The 27,993-nt window shown below is 42.2% G+C and overlaps 1 protein-coding gene across 1 annotated transcript; it reads left to right on the forward strand.

Annotated features, from left to right (window-relative positions):
• Positions 1-281: 281 nt before the first annotated feature.
• On the forward strand, positions 282-27,993 carry mkxa (mohawk homeobox a). The gene is made up of 7 exons (XM_040018799.1): positions 282-472; positions 1,648-1,919; positions 4,082-4,241; positions 6,915-7,068; positions 10,832-11,215; positions 25,189-25,222; positions 25,326-27,993. Exons 2-7 carry the CDS (start codon positions 1,744-1,746, stop codon positions 25,543-25,545), a joined length of 1,128 nt encoding a protein of 375 aa, XP_039874733.1. The 5' UTR covers positions 282-472; positions 1,648-1,743; the 3' UTR covers positions 25,546-27,993.

Genomic DNA, 27,993 nt, shown 5'->3' on the forward strand with positions numbered 1-27,993 from the left:
TTATCATTCTAATTACTCAGGCTTCATTAATGACTATTTATAATATTGCTTTGCAGTATTATGTTCCAAACAGAAGGACTAAATACCAGCCAAAGGGGGTTTTCACAAGCTGACAACTCAGAGTAACATTTCAGACTCCACCGTGGATTCGTGATTTAGACAGCCTACTTTTTGCAGCGTGATGCCTCCCCTCCCTCTCCTCCCCTCTGCTGGCCCCGGCCCCAGAACAGGCGTAAGCCATCAACAGTATGTTCGCAGTCTCAGGCTGTGTACTAGGAAACATGAGCAGGGTGAGATATTCAGAGTCCCGGGCAGCGCGGCGCATGCCACTCGATAAAGCGGAGGAGGAGACGGCGGTCCGTGCGGTTTGAGCTCAGGATCTCAGGAGGGGAACATGTGAGCAGGGAATGGGTGACTGGAAACAGGATTATTGCTCTACACAGCAGAGAGACGCAGGAGGGACCCGGGACAGGTAACTGCACTCACAGTGATTTACTGCAGCAGGAATGGAGCCGCGTTACTGAGACTCAGGACAGGGATGATGTAGAGGACAAACACGTATACAACTTTGAATGAACTGGACCGAGTTTGCATGGCTCTTTATTCTCACTTGTAACCCCATATAGAAAGCTAAATACAATAAACGTGACACAGGTTGTAACTTAAATATTACTAGTAATACTACTAGTAGTAGTAATATCGCTTAGGTGTTTTATTTCAGTGCTGTTGCTGCGCGGAATTTGCGCCAGGTTAATGATGAAAGCTCAAAGGTGCTTCTCTTGTCAGGACACATTCAGTTTTCGACTAGAAGTTACAAATTGAGGGTGAAAGGAGGAAAAAATAAAAATGTCACATTTTTGTGAAGGCTGTAGGTTTGTTTGTATTAGATTTAAAAAGGGAGGAGGAGTGGAAGCACCAAACAAAATAAACCATTCACGAGTTCTTGACGCGCGACCACAGAGCAGAGGACGATACTTGGAGGTGAATTCCACTTGAACACATTTTACAAACTCAAATTTAGTGTTTACCGTTCAAATCTTGCAGTACCACTTCCCTGCTGTCTCCTGCAAATAAAGTGGAAGTGCATTAAATTGAAGAGAGTGGAATTTTGTCACGTAGAAAAATCAGATAAAGAGTTAGTAAGTTTATTGCAGCGCTGCATTAACGAGTCACATAACATTTATTTACTTGTCTCATAACTGATCTGCTGTCTGCACGCATTATTCACAGTTTTATTTATGTCAATTTCCTCACGCATACCTTTGCACATCAATGGATATTTGTGCATAATGAGTCTGCACAAGTGCTTCTGTTGTTTTGTTTGTAAAGCAGCTGATGCATCAAAGCTTCGCTGTTAGGTACGATCTGCTTTAATCAGATTGATCAGCTTTTTAAATGAAGTGTAAATAAATGAGCGAGCACATTTAATAAGGTTTGGAATTTCAATTTGTCAGAGAAGTGTTTTAAAGTGTGTTTTAAAGTACTGGCATTATTAAGTGTTTGGTTGGTTTTTTTTGTTTGTTTGTTTTTTTTGTGATCCTTGTGGCCAAAGGTCAAGTTGTAATAGTTTCCCTGGCGAATTTACTTGTCATCGTCCGAGGTATTTCTGAGCACGCTTTGTGTAAAATATGTACACTTGTTCCACAGAAGAGACACTGGGACACTGTGACAACTCCGTGGATTTCCTTCCCTCCTTCTGATATTTTACGCGTCAGAGAAAAACGGTGGATTGTCTGACCAAAGATGAACACCATCGTCTTTAACAAGTTGAGCAGCCAGGTTCTGTTTGAGGAGAAAGCGAAGGAGGTGGAAATGAGCAGCAGAAATTATCTAGAAGTGATCGACGGACAGCATCCAGACCTCCTCTCCAGCAACCAGACCATCAGAGACAACCAGGCGATCAGACACCGGCGGAGCGGGTATGTGGAGCGTTCTGTTATGGTTAACGCTGCTGGTCAGCATGTGCGGAGTTGGATTAACTGGAGTTCCCCTCCGGGGTGTTACTAATGAGGAGTGCCTCTATTTCACGGTTATTTCTCCCAGCACGAGCTAACAGAACGAGAGAGAGGGAACAACAATGCTGGTTTTGTTATCAGAGCGCTGTGGTTATCGCTCCAGTTTGTGCGCAGAATTAAAGACAGCAGACCAAACACCCAAGCCAGACTTTTGGGTTCAGATCCTGTTAAAATAAATATTTAATCCATGTGTGTGCACGAGCCTCACTGAGTTGTAATACAGATGCATTTATTAACATTTGGATTTGATAAAGTACCAGCAGCAGAGCGTAATTGCGCATTTATGCACAAACATTTGAAACTTACGCCGGCCTCAATAAGCCACAATTTTGGTCGTTTATAGGTCCCAACATTATGCTCTAGATCTCCGCACTGAAAGAAAAAAAAAAAATTAGTAATAAGAATAATAAAAAAGTCTAGCTTTTTTTCATGTGGATTTAATGCACCAGGATTCTAGGGCTCAGAGAATTTATATTTACCGTTTCCCAATCTGTCCTTTATTTTGGTGCTGATGTTCACAACTAATCTTAGAGTTAATAAGTAGGTCAGCCTTGTTCAGTAGCGGAGGTCTCCATCTGTTTTCAATAAATAAATTCACCCTTGAGCTCTCTGTGTGGTCTAGTCAATCATGTAAGCGGCCATTGATTTTTTTAAACTATATATTTTCTACAATAGGAAGCAGGTGTAGGTGAAGATATGTCCTGATATGTCCATGTTTTTTAGTTTATATCACAGCAACCTTGGGCAAAGCAGGTATGTTAAGGAGCCTTGTGAAGAAGAAACCCTCAGTAATATTAAAAGAATTCTGTGTGAACTTATGTGAGTTGTAGGTGTTTTTTCAGGGGATGGATAAGGCTAACAAAGTACATTAAATTTTTAAACAGAGTGCGTGTGTGAGAGAGTGTGCTTAAAGCCAAAGTTCAGAACATGGAATGAAATATCCTTTAAGATGTTCATAGCGATCTGCATTACAAGGAAAATATTTGTAGAACATGAACCTCGGGTAGACTTTGAGGTTAGACTAAAGTATGTTACATCTACAGTGAGAGCAGCTTTTTGGTGAGATAAAAGGAGAAATGCAGCACAGCACCATACTGACATCTACAGGTTCATAAGACCTGGAGCTACAGGTGAGACTGAGTCCTTTACAGCTCAGGAAAAGCAGACTCAAAGAAAGACTTTCTAATATATATTTAAGAGCTCATAGAAAATTCATATATTGTCATTTTTCATCTTGTGTAATTTCACTGTAGTGATCTTTTATGAGTTGCTGTTGTAGCTGTACTCACCACTGAGTTGCTGAATTGGGATTTGAGAAAATATATTTGCGATCTTCCAGGCCACAGAGTATATTCCCTACTTTGATTTTCTGTAAGTGAAAACCAGAAGTATAATTTCAGCTTTTTGTCCGTCCCTTGTGTGATGGTTTGGCTCAAGCCGTGGCCTCTGTTACATTGTTCTTGATCCACTTTTGCTGGGTGTGAAAAGTTAATCTGGCAAATCTTTGTGCCTGAGTAGAATGTTTTTGTTTGTTTCATAGCAATGTGTTGGCGGCTTGTGGGACACGCAATGAAAAATAAACTGCAAGTGGCTATTCTCTTTCTCCCCCTCACTGACTCAGTCTCTCGTTCTTTTTCTCCATCTCTACATCCCTTTAACATCTCTCGGCTTAATTGCAGTGCTTTTGGTGAGAAAATTGCACACTCTGTAGAGTTTTCACTTTATGTGTCATGACTAACAAAGTCAGGCAACTTGCCGCTCCACTTAGGACTCAACTTGCTGCTCGCATAACACCGTTTGTTCATTTCAGTATACAGCACGATCCTGATTCTGTTTCATTGCTTTAAATTCAGATTTGATCACATTTTTAAAAGCAAAACAATTTGTTTACTTTTTAGTCTTTATTCAAATAAGACAAGCATTGTGTTAACTCATAAACGCACTGTGGGCACATCTCCTATCTTACTCATAGAAGGAAGATGTGTTAAAAATTAGGCATTTAAAGAAAAGATAAAAGATTCTACAAACTCAAATACCAGATACATACTCTACCCGTTTCTTCACAGGGGTCGTCCCAGTGGTGGTAAAGTCCGACACAAACGTCAGGCCCTGCAGGACATGGCGCGGCCGCTCAAGCAGTGGCTCTACAAGCACAGGGACAATCCCTACCCCACCAAGACAGAGAAAATCCTCCTGGCACTCGGCTCCCAAATGACGCTGGTTCAGGTGAGACCACTTTCTGGTAATCCTTCAAACTTCCAGGTCAGGTGACAAAGAAATTGACGGTGAATACAGAGCATTAGAGTTATGTTTAACAGTTAAGGTTGATGTCTGTTGTTGAGAGCATTGAAAAGCTGTATTTTCATTTGCACTTGAAGTAAGTGCAAATGCGTTTCATCTTGAGTACTGTGCACCTATGCAGCAGCACTGAATATTGTTGTTTCTTCACACTATTGTAAAAACACTTTGCCGATGACTGCTTTAGATTTACATTATTTTATAGGTCAGTTGTGAAAAACATAGACGCATTTATATATTTTCATTCCTTTATTTGTCAAGAAAGCCTCACATTTTTCTTTAGCTTCAAACCAACAAAGATTATACAGTAGTTACATTGTAATTATCAGTTCAGTTTTTCACAAACTTCACTTAGTTGCAAATAGAATTTTATGTCATGTAACTATTTTGACTTTACAAGAAAGGCAATTAATTGAAATTAATTTGAACCATTACTCTGGGTTTTTTTTTTAATAAGAATTCTGGAAAAATGGTGAAATCAGTCTTTTTTATTATTATTATTTCTGCGTAACACGGATGTATTTTTATGCTGCATTTTCTTTTGACAACACTTCATTGGGACTTCACGTGGGACCTCGAAGTGATCCCAACCCAGAGTTTGGGATCCTCTGATCTGCAGTAATGCAGTTAGAAACGCAGATTTCATATACGCTTTAAGCTTTATTGCACCCTCTGCTGATGATGCCAGAGTACAGTGGACGGCTTGACTTTAGCGACTGACCGCTGAGAGGAAAACCCAGTGGAGAATATGAGTGTGTTTGGTGTCTGGCACGTGCAGCTGTGTATGTACAGTATCATCTGGCTGACAAGGTCACTGATACAGCCTCAGAAAGTCTGCGGCGGCTTTTTTGGGCTGCCGGCCACGGTGCTTAATCTGGTTCTCATTTTGGGGGCCTGATGGAGCTGTTTGTTTTGGTGAGGGCGAGTAGAGTGCAGAGGAATGCTTTGTGTTGGACACAGGGGTGCTGTGCCGCTCACACACACTACCACACAACCTCACACACACGCATGCATGCGTTTAAGCTGACACTCAAATACCAGCAGCAGCGTCAAAGGTCAGTGGAATATTTCATGATGGTGAGTGTAGGTATGCAAGTTATAATTGCATTTTCCAGCATGAAGGAGGTATAAAAGTTTTATTAATTCATTTTTAATTGATTTTCTGTTAAGTGTGCGTTGCTGAGTCAATGTATCAGCAAATCAAATAGCTGACTGACATCAAACTGCCACAAATGCACTGCTTCTAAAATCTCAAATCAACCTGGAGACCATTTTTCTCTTATTTGTTGAACTTTTGAAAGGATATAATCTTTAATATATGTGTATTTGGGACATAAGCCACAATTTTAAAAAGTGCTGAGACCATCTGATGATTGTATTTTCTCATTTTGTAGACTAAACTAATTTATATAGAGCCATTAAAAAGTGTTATATGATAGCACCAGCTAACTGTTGACTCACATTTCTTTGCCTGTCCATTGATTGAGGATGAGAGCTACCCCTTTCTTCCACTGTTTAGTCCAGAAATGTAGAATGCATCACTTCCTGTGCATTTTCCCTGGAAACACCCACCTGGCACCAGGTGTTTAAAACAACTAAATCTGTCATGTTTTAGCAAAACAGCCTGTTCTTTCCATGTAAATATTGTGAATCAAGTGTGCTGAAAATCCAGTCCCATCTCTCCATCACCACTGAAATCCCTCGCCGTCCCTGCATGCCGTCTCCTCTACGGTACACACGCGGCTGACAAGCCACGGCTGAGAGAGCTTGGTTTGGCGATTGGGTCCAGCCTTTTTAGGCGTCACCATCTCTGTCTCTTTTCCCTGAGCCATTCTTTCCCCGGCTCTCATAAGCAAGCTGTCTCGTGTCTCACCTCGCAAATTCACAAGATGCCGCCGTCCTCCTGGTGTGCCACGGTGCTGGGCTCGCGACAGAGGGATGTGGGATGGTCTTAGTTAACAAGAAACATGATACTGAAAGAGAGGATCGGAAAAATAAGTACTCTAGCATAAGGCCTCTGTCTCAGCCCCTTCATAAACTGCTTGAAATCTATTGAGCATGAAAAGTTTTTCTTGTATAATATCTAATAGTCTCCATTCCCAGTGAAAGGAAGAGCACTGGATCAAGTGTCTCTTTTGAAGACACTCATCTTGAAGACAGTGTTGGAAAAAAATGTCTTATTGGTGGGAGGCCGTGCGAGTCCAAAATAAGCATGGGCAACGTACGCCTCAGCTAGAACGTTAGTTAATGAAATGTTGCGTTCGCTGGCCATCCGGCGTTTGAATGGTGTTAAATGTTTCTGCATGTTACTGATACAGAAAGGATGCATGCTGCGGTGTCTCTCTGGAGCGTCTGGGTTGTTTCTTAAGTCTCGGCCTCAAAGAGCTCCTCTGCAACCCGACTCTATATCTGTCTTTTGCTTCGGTCTTGCTTGGTTTTTCTGAATGAGACTGATGGCAGGCAGAGAGCAGACGTTTTCTTAGGGAATAGACTTTGTTTTGCTGGATATGAAAGAATTTGGAATCCAAACAATAACATATGTTTCTATTTGCTGTACGTTCCCACTTCCCTCTTATTTGTCTTACTCACTCTCTCTCTTAGGTGTCCAACTGGTTCGCCAATGCCAGGAGGCGACTGAAGAACACAGTGAGGCAGCCAGACCTGAGCTGGGCGCTCAGGATCAAGCTGTACAACAAATATGTTCAGGGGAATGCAGAGAGGCTGAGCGTTAGCAGCGATGACAGCTGCTCAGAAGGTACGGTTTCTGAATCGTCAGCCATCCCATTTGAGCAATGCTGAACCAGGTTTACTGGGATGGGGGAGTGGTCGTCCTTTGACTAATTTCACCTCAAAGGAAGGATTATTAGCCAGCAATGTCAGCACTCAATTTCCCCAATCCAATCCAACTTTATTTATAAAGCACTTTAAATAGCCAGCACAGGACCAAAGTGCTGTATAGTAAGTAAGTTAAGAACAATAGAATAAAACAAAAATAAAACACATAATACATAAAAATTAAATTAAAACAGCCCTATATATATATAAAAAAACCCAGCATAAAACAACATAGAATCAACTAATAAAAATAAACTAAAAACCAACATGAAGAGACGGGTTTTCAGAGGTGATTTAAAAACAAGCAGAGAAGAGTCTAATCTCTAAAGGCAGATCGTTCCACACTTTTGGAGCTACTACAGCAAAAACACGATCTCCTCTAAGTTTACGCTCAGTCCTGGGTGCATTCAGAAACAGCTGATCAGCTGACCTGAGAGAGCGGGTGGGTGTATAAAGGCTGTAACAGCTCAGAGAGATAAGATGGGGCTAGACCATGGAGGGCTTTGAAAGCAAATAAAATAATTTTAAAATGAATCCTCAACGGAATGGGCAGCCAGTGAAGTGAAGCTAAAATAGTGCTCACACTTTTGAGTGCGACGAGCTGCAGCATTTTGCACCCTCTGTAGATGAGTCATTGATGAAGCACTGACCCCTATATAAAGAGCATTACAGTAATCCAGCCGGGTGTAAACAAAGGCCTGGATAACTAACAACCCTTTACTTACTAGCATGTTTAATTTTGATCTGCAATATGATTAATTAGTTTTATTCACACAGTTATAATTAAAAGGGTGCCCGGTTTAACTTCGTTCACATGAACTGTAAAAACATATTTATATTGTCTTCTCTCCCAGGAAGCTGGCATAGATACAGTGCACGTGCTGTATATTAGTCACTTGTGACTCATTCGTATTTATGGAAGTTTTCCATCACATATAACTTTACATAGAACACACATAAGATCATTGTGTCCCATCAAATTTGTGTTGTTCCAACTGAGAGATGACATATCTATCAATCTATCTATAGATTGATAGATATTTTTTTAATGTTTTTTTCTTTCTTTCAGCGAAACAGAAACAAGATTTTTCGGTGTCCATAGTATCAAAAATTTGTTTTTACTTTATATCTTTAAAAAAAGAACTGCCCGAAATGATCATTAGAAGCATGCACTAATCAGACTTGTACCATGTGCACCCATGCACAGCACACAGAGCAGACTGATGTGATTAATTCTTTTTCCATTCACCAAAGCATATTATCCATTTTCATTGGCACTAGTTAATCTAACAGAATTTTAATAATGATGATATTTGAAAGGCCACTCCTTCTCTGTGTGTATGAGCAGCGTTGTTCTGATTTGGTGTTTGACCCTTTGCCTGCTCTTTCGCTCTTATTCTGCAGCTCTCTGTCTGTCGCTGAGAGCATATCCTTGAATGCTGAACGTTAGAATAATTCAATAATGTGCATTAAAGAACAGTGGAAAACGTGTGCTGCTCAGTCAGTTTGATGGAAGATCACTTCTGAGATATCACATAATAATGGCTCTCTTATATAAACTGGTCACATGCTGCGAACCTGATGCACTCTGTACCGACTGACCTGCGAACTTACATCATAGTTGTTGTACCCCCAAAATTTTAAATGTAGTGTCACGGAGTGAACCGGCGCCAAAGGCCAGTCCACCTCCTTCTGAGTTCCTCCTAAAGTGGCCCGACGCTCTGCAGAAACAGTGTTCTGGGCTGGATATAAATGGTGATCCAGCTGAGAGACGCCGAGGCCGATGGGCTGCGACACGCTGTCATTAGGACACCCTGCTGAGCCAACCTCTGCCTCCTAGTCTGCAATTGCAAATGAGCGGCTCCCTGTCAGCGTAGTGTATTTACTGCAAACACATGTTGATCCTCAGAGGGGAGAGACTGCCTTTTTGTACTCCATGACAGCACAGAAAACATGGGTAGGAAACATAAAAAAAAATACAACTTATATCCCCGAGCAGTGAAAGAATAGAGAGAAAGGACGAGCGCTGTGGTGTCAGTGATCTCTAATTAGATTTTTGAGGAGCAGAAGCCGTGTGCGGCTCACAGAAGAATGTGTGCATGGTGTTTGCATTGTGTCTGCCACAGGCCACTGTACCACCGGAGGCTCTGTATATCTCCCTGACTCTTCTCCCTGTCATATTATGGTTATGAAGCTATCCGCAGCCTGCTTCCACTTCTGACCCACGCGCTAAAAGGCCCTCTATTATGTTTTTAAGCCTATGCTTTTGTTCCAGAGTCTATTTATGGGGCCAGATCTAACCCCACTGACCCGGAGTGCATTCCTCTTACTGTCTGAAATGGTCCAGCTTGTTTTGGAGTTGAAGTGCAGAGAAAATGTTGTTTTCTGTTTTGTGAACTGGAGTGTCATGGAGGTGCGAAATAGGGCCTGTTTTCTTTAAAATACTGCAAGGACTTGATGTGAAAAGATTTATTTTATTGTCTGAGTGACAACAGGAAAAATGCTGATTCTCTGATGGCGCATAGGAAGGAGAGCAAATACTCTCCATCCATGTGTTTCTGATATGTGGGAGCTATAATTTTAATTTGGCTCCGGCTGAATCAAATGTCCAACCTGTCCAAATTACAAAATTATGGTCTTGGCAGAGACGGTATCTAGAGCGAACTTCTCCCTAATTTCCCTTCTGCCAGAGGATATCTGGTTCTTCTGTGCAGTGTTTTATCTTCCTACCCCCCCCACCTTTTCATCAGGTTTGGACCTGTGCTTTAATTCAGTGTCTCCAGTTGCAAAGCAGCACCCTGGAAATTATTTATTTCTGCAGGGGAACTTAGGGGCAGCTTGCTTTTGATGGAGAGGAAATTGACTACCATCCGTTATGATTCAGTAATGCGTCTTAAGTCTCGGCTGTGCTTCCCGCTCTTGAAGGAGAGCCAACGGGAGGGCAGGAGTGCCAGGTTCAAATCTCCCTGCCTCGTATTTGGATTCAAGTTCAGCTCAAAATAACCAGCACCCGAGTCAGATGGGACGCGCAGAACTTGGAAAATTATTTTAACTCTAGAAATACAATATTTACTGAAGAAAATGTGCGTGATTGTTATATACACTTGTGCTAACTGGAGCTCCAGCCACAATTCCTGTTTAAACTCCCCTTAATGCATTGACTGAGTTCCATGTGCAGTAGTAGAGATCGGAATCTTTAAAACATTTTGTGCATTTTGGGCATTTAGCACTGATTAACTACAGTGTTTAGCTTGTGAACTACATATGTGGTAACTGTGGGTTTATGTGCAGTCAGTGACTGCGACAGTATTGTTTGCACACAATGACAGAAACCTGAAAGCAAATGAAACACAACAAATACAAATCCATATCATCCAATATAACATTTCCATTAAGGAACAGTGTCCAACTTCTATAGCTCATGTTTAGAAAATTAAAAAAAAAATCTTAATTTTTTGAAATCTCTTAATAAATATATAAACGTGTTACATGAACTTGAAAAGGTTTGTGTGATTCACAGTTCTAATCTTACCCCCTCCTCCTTAATTCAAGTCTTTTGATCGGCTGATCCTCTCAAACGCAAATTCTGAACAGCAGTTGAGTGCAGCGTCTGCTGACAGCTGTGAAAGTGTAAGAATATATTTCTGCAGTCCATCTAAATGAGTATTCTTATCCTGGCACAGATGGGGACAACCCTCAGAGGACACAGAGTAGCCCCGAGGAGCTCAACAAGCCCATGTACCAGAGTGTGATCAAGAAGGAGGGCTCCTCCATGGTGGGGATGGCCATGGGCATGGGCATGGGCATGAGCATGGGTATGGGCGCGGGGCTGCGTTCGGCCGCCGAAGCCGCCTCACTGGCGGAGGACTACGTGTCTCCACCCAAGTACAAGAGCAGCCTGCTGCACCGTTACCTGAACGACTCGCTGCGCCACGTCATGGTGGCCAACGCCGTCATGGACGCTCGAAAGAGAAACCACTCCGGCTCTTTCAGCTCCAACGAGTATGACGATGAGCTGCTCTCGCCGTCCTCCTCTGAGGCTGAGGCGAACTTTGTTTATCGGGCTGGTAAGAAGCCACATTTCTTGCATTCTTTCCCTTTAAGAGTCTCCCTCACACACACGCCATCTTTCACTTTTGTTCTTTTTCTGTCCCCTCCATCTGCACATTTTGTTTTAATTCCTGCAGCTGGTCCATCTTTTTTTTCCAGCTGTCTGTCTCTCTGCTTGCCTCCCTGCTTGTGTCGATAGTATATGACGCTTTATCTGGGTTGCCAGAGCACACCCTTTAACTGTCTTTTCACATGATGTTTGACTTGCTCAATGAGATTCTTGTGACCACTGAGACCTAGTTAGCAGAGCTTGGGTGTTAAGAAGAGTTTGATTAAATTATAGCAATATCCAGCGTGTGTCCAGCACCCTAACACAAACTCGTATACACATTCGTGAACCCATGTGCATAAATGTGTCTTTCACCCACCCACAGGCAGCTCTTCTGACCTAAATGCCAGACACAACAGGGCCATGTGCATCATGCTTACATTCACACTACTGTTTGGGATGCCTTTGATTGTGACACAAAGTCCTACTGACAGAGCAGGGCAAACAGCCTCTGTGTGTGTCTTTAAGCATAAACTTGTTTTTTTTTAACTAAAAAAGGATTTTTTTTCATCTCTGACGTACAAAAATCTGCAGTTTCCACCAAAACCAACATCATCCTAAAAGGTCAGCTCTATTTTACATCACTTCCACTGCTGCTAATGTCTTTACAGTCAGTAGAGTTGGAGGGATCATTTTCCTCCCTCTAGAAGAAGACACTTGCTTCCGTTCATTTTCTACAGAATGAAAACACTTTCATATCAAAACAGAGGATAGATTTTGTTTTTCTATGTCTATTTTAATATTTTGATATTTTCCACTCTGCTGCTGTGTTTTAGTAGAAATGGCATGGAATGGAATTCCCCACAAGGAAATGATCCTTAAAAAATGTTTCCTAACTTTTACATGTTTTTATCTAGGGCATTGCTTTTTTTCATTTCAAGCTAGAGTTAACTTTATCAGTTTTATCTTTTTAACAAATTAATAGAAATAAAAGCAGCATGGTAAAATATTACATAGGGACTTAGTGGAGTCACTAATCTTTTATGAGGACCTTAAAAGAAGTGTGTGTATTATTGTTTTAAATTAAAATAAAAATTCCAAGTTTTCATTGTCGGTTCTTAGAAATGAGTTCCTTTAAGTCTCGGTCTTCTGACTTGAAGAGAGTCGAATCAATTAATTGTTCTCTGAAGTTATTAAATTCTGTTTCTAAAAAAGCCCTATTAGCATGTTTTGTTGTTTAAGGAAAGCATACCCGTAGTTGTTTTTGCACATTACATTACAGTAATGAGTCACCCTGAAATAATTACCCCAGTTGACTGCAGTTAGCTTGTTTTTAAGTCTGCCGGGGGAAAGCTGTGCTTTTTAACCCGAATAAGATAAAATGTCTCATAGCGATATCATTGACGCCGATGTTCTTCTAACCGTGAAGTCACTGTCAGCCCGAAGCAAATCACAAAAGCTTTGTAGCCTACAGAGGCTTTCACGGCGCTTCAGCTCACAGCTCGTCTGTGGCGAGAACAATCAGAGGTCTTCCTCAGCTGAGAACACTGGGCCATTTGTTCAAGCAGACTTCATAACCAATAGTAACGTTTTCACTTTCTGCAGAGCATGGACAGGACCCGGAGGGCCTGGATCTGAAGGTGTAGGTGGTGGAGTAATGGAGAAGTGAGAGCATGTGTGTGTGTGTGTGTGAGAGAGGGGGGGGACAAACGTGGACAAATGTGTTTCCTATTATCTGAGCATGAAGGAGCGTGTGGGGGTTGGTTTGTATGAAACGCAACAACGACTGCAACGGGTACAATTGCCTTTATCAAAAAAAAAGAAGAACTTCAAACCCCTTGACCTGAACGAACATCAGGCTTTTTTCACAGTGAAGCACCTGTTGAGACTTACAGATGGAGAAAGAAAGAAAGAGACGGATAGACCAAGTGAGACTTATAACTCCTTTCTACCAGATTTTAATAAGAGAACTCCCCTCCCCCCAAAAAAGGATTAATTCATCTGGCTGACCTGCTGTTTTTAATAGAGGCTAACTATTTTATCTCTATAGCTGATATAACTTCTTGGCTTTGAGGTGTCCCTCTTGGATTTCTCGGGCTTTGGCACCATTACAGAAGTGTTACTCTCTTACATGCAAGAGAAGCTTTCAAATCCGCACATGGAAAGTTCTCAGAGGCGGCGTTGACTCATGGGATCGAACACCTGCCGGGGGCTCTCCGATCTGATCGACCTGCTCAAAGAAACGAAACAAAAGAAAAAAGTCGAGAAGATGAAATTTTAATACCGCATCTGATTCCCCCGACAGAGCAAATGACAGAGCAGAGAGAGAAATCATTTTAAGCTCGGGTTTGCGTCACTTCCTCTGCAACTTTTGAATTTTTTTTTCCTCCTGTGGGCTCCGCTTCCCAGATACTTGTGCAGTGAACACATTCCTGTTTTGCAAATAGTTTTATTGTGTTTTTATAATAAGAGAAAAATGTTTCCCCGAGTACCTGATTTCACATAAATCTGTGCTTACATCAGAAACGCAGAGAAAAAAGAAGACAGAATAAATCAACTTTAAGCTCTCTGAATGTTCCCCTGCTTTCTTTCTGACAGTGACAAAACGTCTGACATTTTCACTCAGCAGGGAGAAATAGAATTTAAACGTAGAAAAAAAAACAGCTTAAACACAAAACGATGTCTCTCGGTGCATTCTTTTGCCGAATTCCAGCTTGTGAACAACCACTTGCGATTGGTCAAAGCAAAAGTGGCGTGCCTGGCAACCATTGTGCCATTGGCTAAAAGTCCATTAATAGGCCAGTTGGTTGTTGTGGCCGCAGCCTGAGCCCCTGTGACTACAGAGGGCAGTCAGACGTGGTAGGAGATGGTGAGTGTAGATTTACCCCAGTGGAAAACTAAACTTCTGCCAGCTTGAAAGGACTCACATACAATTCACAGGCCTCATATGAGCATAGGCACACACACATCCAGTACAAACACACACATACACACTGCAGTCCAAAGCCTGTGGGGAATTTCATTGAACACAAGGAGCAATAGAATTCCATCACACACGCCAGGGGTTTCATGCCAAATTACCCTTTAATGGGATATTAAATGGCAGGAATCTGGCCGAGTGTTTTTCTTGTTGCTCGGTACCAGATTTTGCCCCGTCTGATATCATATAGATCATTATACGCCAAATAACTCCCAACGTTTCTGCGGGTGGAGCCTGAGAGATCTTGGTCAGACGTTTTACATGAGATTGACAGTAGTGCATTTTCTCAGGTTCTACCCTTTATGGACGTTGGTTACAGCTGAGTACAGTAGCCTGATGGTGAATGTAGAGTTCTTGCCAGTGCATCTATTGATGTGGGAAAGCCCCAATAACTGCAACCTAGTCAGCGGCCAACAGCAAGTTCCCAGTAATGAGATTTTTATTTGCCTGTTTAAAGTCATGCCTCTATTAGGTTGAGATACTGTTAATAGCTGTTATCACCATCCTAAAACAGAATAAAAATGGCAGCATGTAGGTGTTAGCATGCTAACATTTGCTCATACACAGATTTTGTGAAGACACTGCATTTCGATGATTTTAGAAACGTTTTGATGTCATTTCTGCGCTAAATGCAAAGTGAGAGGACCACAAAATCATTCATTTTGTAGTTGCCATAATTGTACCCATGAAGTATCGTGAAACTCCCCCAAAAGTTGTTGAGATATTGCAGCCTGGACCAAAGTACTTGTGCAACCGCACAAAATTAGAGAAAAAAGCATTTTAGAAATCATCAGTTTTTTCTTTCTTTTCAGCTGAGGCCGATTGGTCAAAAGCACTGAACTAAGTTAAAAAGTCAACCGTAGAACACTTTCCCCTTTTGCTGCCAGTGAATTCCTGGAACCTGTCCCATACGTTTTCACCAAAAAGAAGAAAGTGGCACAATAAAGTTGTTGGGCTTAAAGTTGCAACCAGTGATAACACCATGTATGGGAGAGGTTACTACAATAAACTCAACAATGATTCTCAGAGAATTCTGTTGGCCATAAAAAATACCCAGACCAAGGCTACGTCATGTTTGGTACTCAAACCTGTCCACATGTGGTCTGCTTATCAACAGGTGCCAAGGTAGAAATGATTCTTCACTCTTGCTCAAGATGACGTGATAATTTTGAGTAAAATACAGCTGAAATCTATAAAATCAAAGGTTTATTTACTCAAACAATTAATATATAAGAAAAATGCACTCAGTACAAACTGAATGTATACAAGTCATTTGAACAGGTTCCTTTAGATTTAACATCTTGTGTTGTAATTATGTAACAAAATTACACTGAAAATTTACATGCAATCAACTTTTTTGGACGAATAAAGTTTTTTTAAGGGTACTGCCATTTGAACTGGCTTGGCATGAGCCCCGGCAATATGCTTGCGAGAAAGAGGTAAAAGTTATTCTTCCTGAGGGGAACGTGAATATCTAGCAGCTAAAAGTGAAATATTTGTGTCGAAACCTGCCAAAATCGTGTAATTATTTATTTTTGTCACTTCCACTTGATACTTCCACTATTTATTGCATTTCCCATCAATAAGTCTATGAATTAGAGGATTTCTGCCACCGAGAGAAACAAACTGGCCCATTATTTATCACATTCAACTGACTTAAATCTAAAACTGGTGGTTTTTAACACGTAGGATTCTTAGAAACCTGTTCAATGAAAACAGCAGTGCTTGACAGGAGCCGCTGAGGTCCTAAGGGCCTTTCAAATTAGGCTGGAGCAAGTGCCAGACAGTTATTGAATCCTGGAGAGTTTCGTAGCACTTAAGGAGCTGTCGACTTGTCCAGGTGAATGGAAGAAGTCGTCTCATTGTGGAAAAAAACACCCAGAGTGTTTGGATTCCTTGTCGTGAGGTGGAAGGGTAGAGAGATGTGATGGTCACTGCCGATAAAAAGAGATTTCTATCATGATTGTTTTCATATTTTCGACTAACAAGATATACTTAACTGGATTTCCCTTACTCTCTCTTGTTTCCTCTCCAAAGAAAAAAACCCAACTGGGATGATTTTTGTAGCAGTGTTGTTCAGGGATGCCGGCTGTTATGACTGATTTAAGGCTCTAATGTCTTTCTTGCTTGGGCGGCAGGGTAATTTACTGTAAGCCACAGAGTAACAGGAAAGACAGCGCTCGATACAGGGACACTTGATGACAATGAGCCACTCCTGGCGAGTGATGGATGAAGACTCGTTGTCTCAGGAATTCAAAGATGTGGATAGACTGGCTACAATTTGCTCTTTCCACAATTTCATAGGAAAGAAGAAAGGGAAGACAGAAAGAGGAGGAGGTTGGAGATGTTGTTCCAAGGCGGCAGCTTTTGCCAAGACTGACTGGGTTCAGGTTGGGCTTTAGAAATCAGTTTGGACAGCATGAGAGGGAGGAGAGGGAGGCGCTTGGTCCATCCAGATCAAGAGTTGAGTTTCCCCAGAAGTGGCCCGTTGGGAGAGAAAAGACAGCGTGGTGGCAGTGACTAAGACACACAGAGAGTGTGGTTGGAAGAAGTGAGTGTGTGCATGTGTGTGCATTCTTGTTTTTTTTCTCAAAAAGATAGGAAGATGAGGGGAAAAACTGGGGACATCTGGTTGGCCCTTACTTTGTGATGGGGTTGTTTCGCACAGGACTGGGACTTGGGGATTGGGTGAGACTACTAACAATTAAACTGAGGTGTAGGAAAAGTTCATCCAAATTACAAAAGTGATCTATATATTTTTGTACTTACCCCTTGCGGTGTCTGGTCATGCAGATTGTTAATAACCATAACAAACGCCTCTGAAAAGTCTTCCAACTCATTTGGGAGATGGTTGGAATTTTATTTGTCCTCCTCAGAGCATTGAAAAATTTCTTCAAAAAAAAAAAAAGCAGCAGTGATTATTTCCAAAGAAGCTGTGTCCCCTGGTGCAAAGAACTCACCGCCAACTGAATTTTCTGGTAGAAAGGAGCTCCAGTAACAACTGTTGAAACCGTTTAAACCCTTTTTTAATTTAAAGACATAACAATGATGTAAAGTATGCATATTCAGACTAACTTTGGATTGAGTGAAATTATGTAAGCTTGATCTCACTTACAAGAAAAAGCAGGTTTCTTGATAGTGAAGATGATTTAAATTTTTGATGTGACAATATAGTTTGTTTCAGTGTTGCCACACAGCAGAGCCTTTGGGAATCACTGCAGTAGACAGTGGATTGAAGCCTGTATGAATAAGCATTATGAAATCAGTGTTGTTTTATGTAAAGCTATAGCTATACATCAGTGATATCTGTGTGCTCGTGAATGTTCAGGAAATTTACTATAAGCTATTAAAGTTTTATTGCCCTAATAAGAGTAATATTTGCTGCCTCCACCAAGGAGCTTGTGTGATTGGTTTTGGCTTGTCTGTTTGTTTGCAAATACTTATGTTAACATAAAAGTCACGGACAGGTTTGCAGAAATGGGATGAGGCCCAACATCGAGCTGGATCTGAATAGAGGAATTTTTGGAAGGATTACTTTTTTTCATTGTGAAGATGTCATCTTCACAGACGTGTATCGAATTCAAACAAGAAAAAAAACATTCAAAACATTGCTTGAATTTACCAAGAAAATATCACAAATTAATATGGATGTCCTTCTAGATCCAGGGCTTCAGTTTATGCGTGGTACAAAATGAATTTTGAGCTTTGTTGGAAGTATGCAGGCTTGGACTGCTCTTGTTTGTATTACGTAATGATTTTCCAGCATTTTTTCCGATGAATTCGAAAGGTTTCAAGATAAAAATGCATTCGTAATGTTCAGTATAATTTGTTCTTTGAAAGCAGCTATTATCTTTCTTTATATGTTCTGTTTTTACAGTGGTGGACGGTCATATTAAACTTGGCAAACTCCAAGTAAACCCCATAAACCAATAGCTGACTTTGATAGGTCTTTGATTTGTATGACTTTCAGCCTCAATACAGTTATTTTAGGCATACAGCTCTAACTGTGAGCTAAGAGGCTCCACCCACCTTTCCACCACCCACCCTCTGTTTAAAACTTCTGTTTGGAACTCATGCCCAATCAGAGGAAAGCTGGCTTAAAGGGAGAAGAAGCTAAAATGGCTCATTTCAGACAATGGAACAAAATAAAAGCAGCACCAAGCCTTCCAATAAGGATTATTTTTGAACTGTGACTCATGTAGAGCTACTCTAGCAGAGTTCATTAATAATAAAAAAAATACTGAGCTAGAAATGGGTGTAATAGGTCCACTTTAACATAGTATATTAAGGTATATAAGTGTCCTACCGCTGCAGCTGTGTTTTTTTTCCGTCTTGTCACGCACAGCAGAAAATAGAACTAAGAAAGGACGAGATTAGACACACATAATACGACACATAAGTGTCCTTCAGGGTGTGGCTGGTCCAACGGTGGGAACAACTAGGAGTTGGCAAAAGTTAGGCATAATCCTGGCATTAAGCTGTGGGACAGCTTCAGGCAAATGGAAAGGTGGATAAAAAAGACAGAGAGGAAGAAAAAAACCCTCATGGTGAACCTCTCTGACTGGAAGATGGGATATTGGCTTCTGACCACTAAACAGAGGTTGGATGAGAGGCAACCAGAGAGGACAGCAGCAGACTGAGACAGTGCTCATCCTGTGGAGAAGTGTTAACAGACAAACACCAGCACAGACACTGTTTATACGCAACTGCCTAACATAGAACTTGAAGAGGGCAGAATAATAAGCCCTCACAACCTGATAGTTTTTAAATCATCAGTACACCAAGGCTTCTAAGGACGGACACACACACACAAACACACACGCACATAATCATTTCATCGGATTCAGAAAGCACAGCTGCCTGCCTAGTCAGAGAAACCGAGCCACGCTGCCCTGTTCCGTATAAAACACAAATTGTTTCCATTTTAAAAACCCAGCCGTGTCGAGAACAATCGTTTGCCATCGCGTTCCCACGGGATGGAGGAGAGAGGAGAGAGTTTAACGAGCGAGCCGAGGTGTGACCCAGCAAGGACGCGGAACACACATACGCAGAAATCCCCCAAGAGTGTGAGAGGGCCCTGCAACTACCACTGCAGACAATTGCAACATAATAATGCAGTGTGTGCAGCACAAACATATCATTTGGCCAGATCCCCCTGAAAAAAAGGTTATTTTTGCACACGTGTAAACACTTAAAAATCTGAATAATGTTTACTTGTGGTTTTCGCTTTTCCTTCCCCCCCCCCTGTCCTAATTTGTGTGTTTTCTGCACCACAAGCAGTTGCCGTTCATCCCCGAGGATGTCGCTGAGAAAGCTGTGATGAAAGGTTCTGCCTGAGGAGACTGGGCCCCCTTTTTTTAATCTCTTTTGTACCTGCCGCGTCAAAGCGGTGATAAGAGGCTCATCTGTTCATCATCAGCGATGTGTCCCAGTCGAACGTGATCCTGTTTTTAATCTTTCTGCGGCCACCCATGCTCACATCTCATTCCACTTCCTAATTCCCCTTGGTTCCTCTTTTGGATGCTGTGGCAGTCCACCCACAGCCACACAGACAAGACACTTGCACACATTGCCATAACATCGTATTTACTTCTTCTTCGTCGAGACGCGCTCCTTATTTTGGCTGATTTACGGGGGCCCTGATTACTCTCTGTTTACTGGCACTCGTAAACACAATGACAACCTGGCAGCGTTTAAACATTTCAAGCACTGTTATTATTTCTCCATCTAGCAAGAAGACACAAGGCAATCCTCAATGCTAGGATCTTGGTTATCTGCCCCCAACCGCAGCCACAGCACCAGTGTGTCATCTGCCGGGCAGACATGGAAAAGGAAAAAAAAGAAGAAAAAAGAAAGCACAGAAAAAGCAGGAGATGAACGTCGTTTTTGGGCAGCAGCTCAGTATCTGTCTGGCCGTGTCAGCGCATGTATGTTGGATTTAATAGTTTAAGAGCTAATTATTCAATATTTTTGTAAGCGATGAAAGTGTTGTCAGGGCGAATGGAGAAGGCATTAAATTCACGCCATGTATGATGTCTTTGGCTAGCTGAGTGGAATTGACAGTTTGCTTCGTTGGAGCCTCAGACTTTGTTCAAACGCGGCAGAGACGGGGAAAGGAATGGCTGGGAGGGGTTATATAAAAGTAGGGTTGGCAGCGCACGAGGCAAGCTGAGTGCCAAGGCATCCCTAACTTCATTTACAGACTCTTCTTGACATTATAAAAAAGCACAGAGCATCAGAGAAATATAATAAAAAGAGAAATCTTAGGCTCGCACGTCGGGCTTAAAGTGGCAGAAAGAAAGAAGCTCAAAAAGGCGTCGCAGCACCTGAGGGTTTTTGGCATTTCCTTTAGCCAAGTCTTCTTGACTTGGCTAAAAGTAATTAATGCATCTTCTGATATTGATTTGACTTCACATCAGGTGAGCTCATCGCAGTTCTATCCTGTAGGTCGAGCGCAGCGTTGTGATTCACCTGTGGTGATGGTAACTTCTGACTCATCCTCGGGTTTGGGCGGGCTTCAAAGAGGCTGCTTAATGACATGATGGTCCATTCCTATCCTGTGGTTGCACAGGTCAGCGGTGACCAGATTGTCCAGTGTGCAGCACCACTCTGGTTCTCATCAGGTCCTGTTAGGGGAAATCAGCTTAGCTCATTTCCTACTTTAACAGTCGAGTTTGGATTCTGTCTCTGCGTCCAGATTCACCGGCCTTCGTCCAGTGGTGGAATATTTTCTCATTCAGAGCAAAGTAAACATATTTTCCCTTCTACCCAGTGACTTTCTACACTGCCTTTATTAGTATAGCCTAATACATTTAATAATAAATAATTAACAGATCTCTCAGTTTAGCCAATTTTGAGAAGAACTTTTTAAGATTCACAGAATTTATTCATTATTTATTTCAAAACTGGCAGCCCAGACAATTGTTAGTTTAGCTTTCCATCCATACTGGTAGTCTTACATATCCAGACAAAGCACATCATTTCTGCATCATTTTTAAATGTATCTAAAGTGAACACATGTTCAGGTTTCAAATGGATTAGGCTTCTCTAAGGACTCCCTACACACAGTTGATACAATGCTCCTATGATGTACAGATTAAGCAAAAGAAGATCCAATGTGTTAATACTTGAGCTGTAGACATGCTGGTAGAGCCAAGCTAGCTGTTTCTCCCCGCTTCTAACATTCCAAGCAAAAAGTGCTGATAGCTCTAATGCAGTCACCTCAAACTGAAGACCAAAGCCCCACCAACCTGCATGCACCTCAGCCCTTCTCTTTGCAGGGAGAAGCCTGTTAGAAGAAAGATTTAAAGGGAGTGTTGCCTTAAAGGGAGAGCACTTGTTTCAGTCAACAGGGCTGCACCAATGCACGATATAAGATGAATAAGGATTATACATTATCTGTGAATCCTGCAGACCTACTCTAGCAGAGCCAGAAAATAAAAATATGGAGATTGAAATTAGCATAAAAGACCTATAAGTGTTAGAATTGTTAAACCCTATTGCTTTAAAATTGAGCCATCTTTTCTGTTTCTAGGTAATCATTTGTTTTCAATTTCTATTCTATTCTTATTTTTAGACTCTTTATACTATCCATGGTGACGAGAAATTATTCTGGATAATACTAAGGCTAAAAGCCTGCAATATCATAAAATGCCCTTGTGTGTGTGTATGTGTGTGTGTGTGTGTGTGTGTGTGTGTGTGTGTGTGTGCTTATTTGTCTGTCTGATTCAGCCCAGCCCACAGTTTGTGCAACTCAGCTTTCCTTGTTTATTGTTGCGAGTTGCTAACAACAGCTCCAGATGGTAATGATGATAGTCAGCCACTCTCCTCTGCAGCCATCTTAACAGGTGGAACCTCATAACCTCAATAATTTGTCAGCCCATGCTTGTTTCCCTCGTTTTCACCAAGTTTTGTTAAAGCTACTTTTTCTTTTTTTTTCTCCTATGTTCTTTTCCCCCTTCCCCTCCATCGTCCCGCTGTGATGTTAAGTGAGCTAGTATTTTTGGACTTCCAGCACAATGCCAGAAACCATCAGACTTCTTAGCTTTCCCCTTTGGCGGTCCGTGCAACCCCACTGTCAGTGAAGCCCAAAGGCAACAGCAAAGTTGACTGAGTATTCAGTAGCAAAGTAGTTGAGTTTAAAAAAGAAAAAAAAAGTGAAAATAATAAAAAAAAAATCTTCAGTGATTTATTGGCCATTTATTGAGTCTTTGGCGCTGCTCTTGTTTTTAAAAATCCCAGTTTTAGATGTTTTAGGCAAAGGGCTTTGGAAACAGAGTTTTTCTGCAAACAGTGGTGCATTTTCAAAATCTGGGGTCCAAGGGGTTGAGAGCTGGTGTCTAGTCCCCAATGAGGGCCTTGGAGTGCAGGGTGGCAAAGGTCATCCTTGCATCCACCTGCTAGAAAGCTCAGAAAACACAGTTTTATGTGTGTGTTCTGAAAGGAATCATCTGGACAGTGGCTGCCTCACACACCCTGGAAACACTTAAAGCTGTGGATGGAAAGTCTCACACGCTGCACTTCAGATCCCACAAACACACACACACTTTTCTTCTGCCTGTTGTTTGTCTTTGATGTTGCTGCTATCAGTTGCTGTCACCAACCGATCTTTACACCGGGCACCACAGCCGTAAACACTGAGCTAATGTATCTCGAAGGCAGGGGGGCAGGAGGCATAAACAGCGCATGAAAACTGTGTAATTTGGCCTCTAATTACAGCACTGTGATTACGGAGTGTTGTGCACATTTTTAATCAAGACCAATCTGTTTTGGAGCCCTGGCAACAATCAGGAAAGAAAGATGGAGATAGGGTGCAGGGAGGATGGCTTCACAGTTTTCAAGTATTCAGTTGACACTGGCAATTTAGGCAATTAATTTGAAGAATGGCTGAAGAAATATAGAGGGATTAAAAACTGGAGACTAAGAAGAGATGGATAATATCAGGGGCTTTAAAAGAAACCTGCTCTTGACATAGCACAGAGTCACTCTTTATTAAAACAGACGGGAAACATTGCATTTGTTTTGGCTGGTTCCTGACGAGTACCTCAATCAGGGGGTATTACAGCAAATCAAAAGGTGAACAGTCGACCTGGGGGACATCAGTAAAGGAAAAGGGGACTCGCTGATGAAGTGAGATAAAAGGCAGAGCAAAAGACGGGACAGCAGGGAGTTGTGGTCGGATGGGAATGAGAGGATTTTTTTTGGAACACTTACACGCTGAAGCCCCAAATCTCATCCTGTGGTTTGTAGTACTGGGTTATCACGTCCTCATCGCCCTCACACACGTGCACACACACATTCCTGCTCTTCTTCTGTCTAAGAATGATTGGCTTCTTCTGTCTGTCTCTTTCTCTCTCCCTCTCTCTGTGGATTACACCTATTACGGAATGAGCGGGAAAAGCGCAGGAAATGTTATAATCAGGCTCGCATTAGCTCTGGGGCCTCTTGAACCCCGACGCTGTCATGAAAGAGGAACAGAGCGCGGCGTTGGGAGTAATTAGGCGCTTCAAGCCTGAACGCTGTATCCAGATATTTGGAAAATCTACGGAGGGTTTGGCGAGGTTAGAGGTGACACAACAGAACGGTTAAATGTTGCATGTGCTTTCCCCGTCGCTGAACGAGCTTTGGCTCCTTTGCTCTCAGTGGGTCTCTGTTGGCTATGTCGAAGCCTGAACACAGTGTCCTCGCTCAACCTCTTCCAGTCCCTTCTTACCACGATAGCAAATGAAATTCCAGCGAGAATGAAGGGTGCAGATTTTTATTAGCAAAGGAGAACGTTAATGCACGCCCGCCAACTGCTGCCTTGTGGTGACGGTGGCTGGTGGAAGGGTCTCGTTAAAACACTAGCTCAGGTTTAGACACTTGCTTTATGGGGAAATGCGACATTGGCGGGGTATAAAAGACTGGGTGACCCTGTGCTGTTGGTGAGGACATTCAGGAAATCGGATTGACAGCCGAGCAGGAGACAACCCAGGTATGACGAACTCTGTTATCTTTGGACGAAATGAAAATTTGGGGAGAGTTTGCCCTCCTTTGAACATTCTTGAGTCATCCAGTCATCTATATCTGGTCAAGACCGAACTTCTTAAAAGCTCATGGGGCCTCAGACGCGTGTTTAGTTAACTTAAAGAGAGCGCCCGGGGGCGACGCGACTAGAAAAATCCAGATGCTCTGCTTTTTTCTTTTTTTTTTTGGTTAATGCCTCATGAAACGCCAAGCCTGTGTCCTCATACTCACTGTTGGGCAGATCTCACCTAAGGCTGGAACCAAGACAGCAGGACAGGTTCAGCTCAAACACGCACCCAAATGAACTCCTCTTTCACTCACACACACGGATTCAGGCAACAAGAGCACGCTGAAATAAACACACTGGTTGCCCCGAAGAGAAGTTGGGTTTCATTGTTTAATGACTCTGCTATTCCCTCTGCTAATGTTTCACATATGAGATAAAGATTGCTCCCATTTGAAGAGAGGAAAAAAAGAGAGGGAGAGCAGGCATCCATCTTTCTCTCACTGACTCACTTGCTGCCTTTTCATTCCCCCTTTAAATCTTCTGCGCTCAGTCATTTTTGATCTGATTTCCTCAGACAACTCAATTACGTTGGCCCGGGCCCATTTGTTTTCCAACAAAATATTAGAGAATGGAGCTTGTGAGTCATAAGAAACATCTTTCAACTCGATCCTATTAGTCACCTTGTTTCTTGACGGCTTATTGCAAAAAAAACCCCAAAACAACAAAAAAAAACGTCCTTTTTGTCCAGCATCTGAGCGAAGAGAGAAAACAGAGCAACACATGTTTGCACAAAGCAGGGTGTACGCATAAGAGCGCACAGCATAGACCTCACACACTACTGCACACACACTGCGAGAGTGTATGTTCAGCGACATTCCAATAAATCCTCATTGACCCCGATGAACTCAGCAAAATTAACCTTTTTTTCTCTCTCTCTCCTTGCTTTCAGAAACCACAGAGCATGGATCAAGTAAATGTGACAGGTGAGCAGCCTTTCTCTTAACGCTGCAGACCAGATCGAGTCATTTGCATTTGCGAGCTGATCGTAACGCTCTCTGTTTTTGTCCTTTCGTGTTGCATGGTCAGCTCGCTCATCAGCAGCAGCGGTGGCCCCAGAGCCACACAGAAAGAAAAGGCGAAAGGCAAAGACGAGACATACTGGAAGGAGATCAACGCCGCCATGGCCTTGACCAACCTGGCACAGGGGAAGGACAGTGCCTCCGGGACCACCAGCTGCATTATCCAGAAGTCCTCTCATATAGCAGAGATCAAGACTGTCAAAGTGCCGCTGGTGCAGAAATATTAGCCTGGACGTCGTCCTCCCGTCCCCTCTATGCAAACCAGCAAACATTCCTGTTTCAGCAAACTCACCAGAGTCCAAATAAACTCCCCCCTCCCCACCCCAAAATGAAAAGAACTGTTGTTTAGGGAGGGTGGTCGTGGGGTGGGGGTATTTGAACTCAGGAAGTGTGAGGCAGAAAAAGAACTTTCATTCTTTTTGGTTGTTATTGATGTCTGAAAAAAAAGGTTCATAAGAGGCCTTGGCTATCTTCTCTTTTGCGAGTACTAGTTTTAGCAGCAGTATTTCCTTAAAAAAAAAAAAGAAAAAAACTTTTGTAATGTTAACTTATTTTTTTTCATGTTTTATTTTTTATTTCTTCTTTTTTTAACGCTACAAATTGAGTCTTTTTGCCAAAGTGCCTTTGTTGTTTAGACAAATAACTCACTGACTGTGGTCGATGGGGAGCACAGATACTGACGTGCCTCTGGAACACTTTTTTAGGGTCCCAGTCATGATTCAGGATTCAGGATTCAATTTGTGAATGAAAATTCCCAGCAACAGCATGTGCCTTAAGGGCTGAGTGAGCTCAGCAATCCGAGGCGCCGACGAACTCGAGTGGCACACACTTGTACGGGTGTGCACTGGGCTTGGGAAAATGCCCGGTGTGAATCCTCTGAAGGCATTGTTCTTGTTTTGACTGGAGTCTTCATTTTGACTGTAAACTGAACTCTGTCCCAGTCCCAGCCACGTCGATGGCGGGCCAACAGCAACTGCTGGCTACGCAGATAAGCAGCCAGCTCTCTCCTCCTTGTCCACATCTCGGCCTTGGATTTCATTAACCAGCGAAGGATTCCTTTCTTATCGTGGCTTTTTACTTGCTCAAATGTGCACATGACACTCAGCTGGACCCAAATGAAGACGCGGTGACAAAGATATACGCATTAGAGGCGTGCTTTAAGGCTCAGTGGAGGAATGCCATGACCTAAAAGGGATGTTTTTGCTTTGCATTATCAGTGTTTTATGCGGACACTGTTGCCTTTTCACGTCTGCGCTCAGAACAAGATGGTCTAGTACGAGAAAAAAAAAGCCACCGCCACGAGCACCCCCAGCCTTTTGATCCTCAGCCCTCTCAGCTGTTTAGCATTACATTCTAATTGCTGTTTACAAGGAGCCAGAGGACAGGCTTAAAAGTTTGACTTTCTTCCCCTTCGCTCCGTTTTTTTTACCCCTGACTTCAAAAATACATTTCAGTATTATCTTTTCGTCGGCCAAGCAAGTATTTGTTATTGTCCGTCTGTGTGTGTGTGTGTCTGTTTTTTTTCTTGATCAAAACTCAGTTTCTCTTAAGCATCAAGCGCTTCTTCTGTCATCCAATGGAAAGAATCTAGAATGTACTAATGTACGGTGCATATGTTAGAAATGTTTGGGGGGACCGATGCCAACTTCACAAACAGGGGGAATGAAATTGAAGTCAATGGGAGAAGTTGAAGTTGGCTCTCTGTGCTGACTTTTTAATTTTATGTATATCTTCAAGGTACTGTTTATATGTGTCAAAATGTACACTCCTTCAGAAATTGTGCAGTTTTCCTTCTTTTTTTTGACAAACCCAGACTGTGCATCTGGTCAAGGACTTTGAGAGGGAGTGAAGCTGCACGAAGTAACTTTTTGACCTTTTTATGTGTCTTGAATGTGCAAACTGTTTAAAAAAAAAAGCTGCACTTACAGTTTTCAGTGGAGGTGTTTTTACATAAAAATGAATGGAAGTAAAGAGAAATGAAGGACAACTCTATGTTATTCCTGTTAGTGTGACTATGGAAGTATTATGGAATGAATCGCACTAGCCACTCCCCAGGCACTATTTGCTTATGCAGGTGGGGGGGCTCCCACATGTGTTTTTTATACACCTGATCCAGGCAGGGTGGCTGCGGGGTACCATCGGACCCGCTCCTTGTGTTTCTAATCGCACTTCTGAACCTCTGGGCCGCTCGTGACCCTCACACCTCACACAATACCCGCTTTCTGGGAAGAGGCAGAGCAAAAGGACGGAGGCTTCAGAGACAACAAAGATGCCTTTGTTGTTCCTACCTGCCCCCCCCCCCCAAAGAAAACCCTACAAGTATAAACAAAGCCAAGAGTTTTGGTACTGTATATGTCTTTCTCCAGCACAAACCATGCTTTCACAACCATGCTGACGAATGGAAAGCAAACGTATATTAAAGCTTATAAATTATTATTTCAGACTTTGTCGAAACAAAGAAAGTGGTGACCATAGTTTGGTTCTTTTATTGTTAAGTTATATAAATTGAAATGTTATGTTTATTTGTTTGTTTGTTTTGATAGAGACTGGATTTTCAATCCAATGACCAAACACATATCTCCTCATCTTGTCCGATTTGCTCTCATGTAAAATATCTTTTATAAAAACAGTTGTTACTTGATGAAAGCAATGAATAAACCTCTAAATGAAATCGA

This window comes from Simochromis diagramma, unplaced genomic scaffold (assembly GCF_900408965.1).
Source record: "Simochromis diagramma unplaced genomic scaffold, fSimDia1.1 OVJJ01000717.1, whole genome shotgun sequence".
In the NCBI taxonomy this organism is placed as follows: domain Eukaryota; kingdom Metazoa; phylum Chordata; class Actinopteri; order Cichliformes; family Cichlidae; genus Simochromis; species Simochromis diagramma.

What these genes read in the sequence shown, in the direction of transcription:
- mkxa (XM_040018799.1), top strand. Translation starts at nt 1,744, where the DNA reads ATGAACACCATCGTCTTTAACAAGTTGAGCAGCCAGGTTCTGTTTGAG. An exon ending in ATCAGACACCGGCGGAGCGG is followed by an intron (nt 1,920 to 4,081) that starts GTATGTGGAGCG and finishes GTTTCTTCACAG; the next exon opens with GGGTCGTCCCAGTGGTGGTA. An exon ending in GAACTTTGTTTATCGGGCTG is followed by an intron (nt 11,216 to 25,188) that starts GTAAGAAGCCAC and finishes CCTTGCTTTCAG; the next exon opens with AAACCACAGAGCATGGATCA.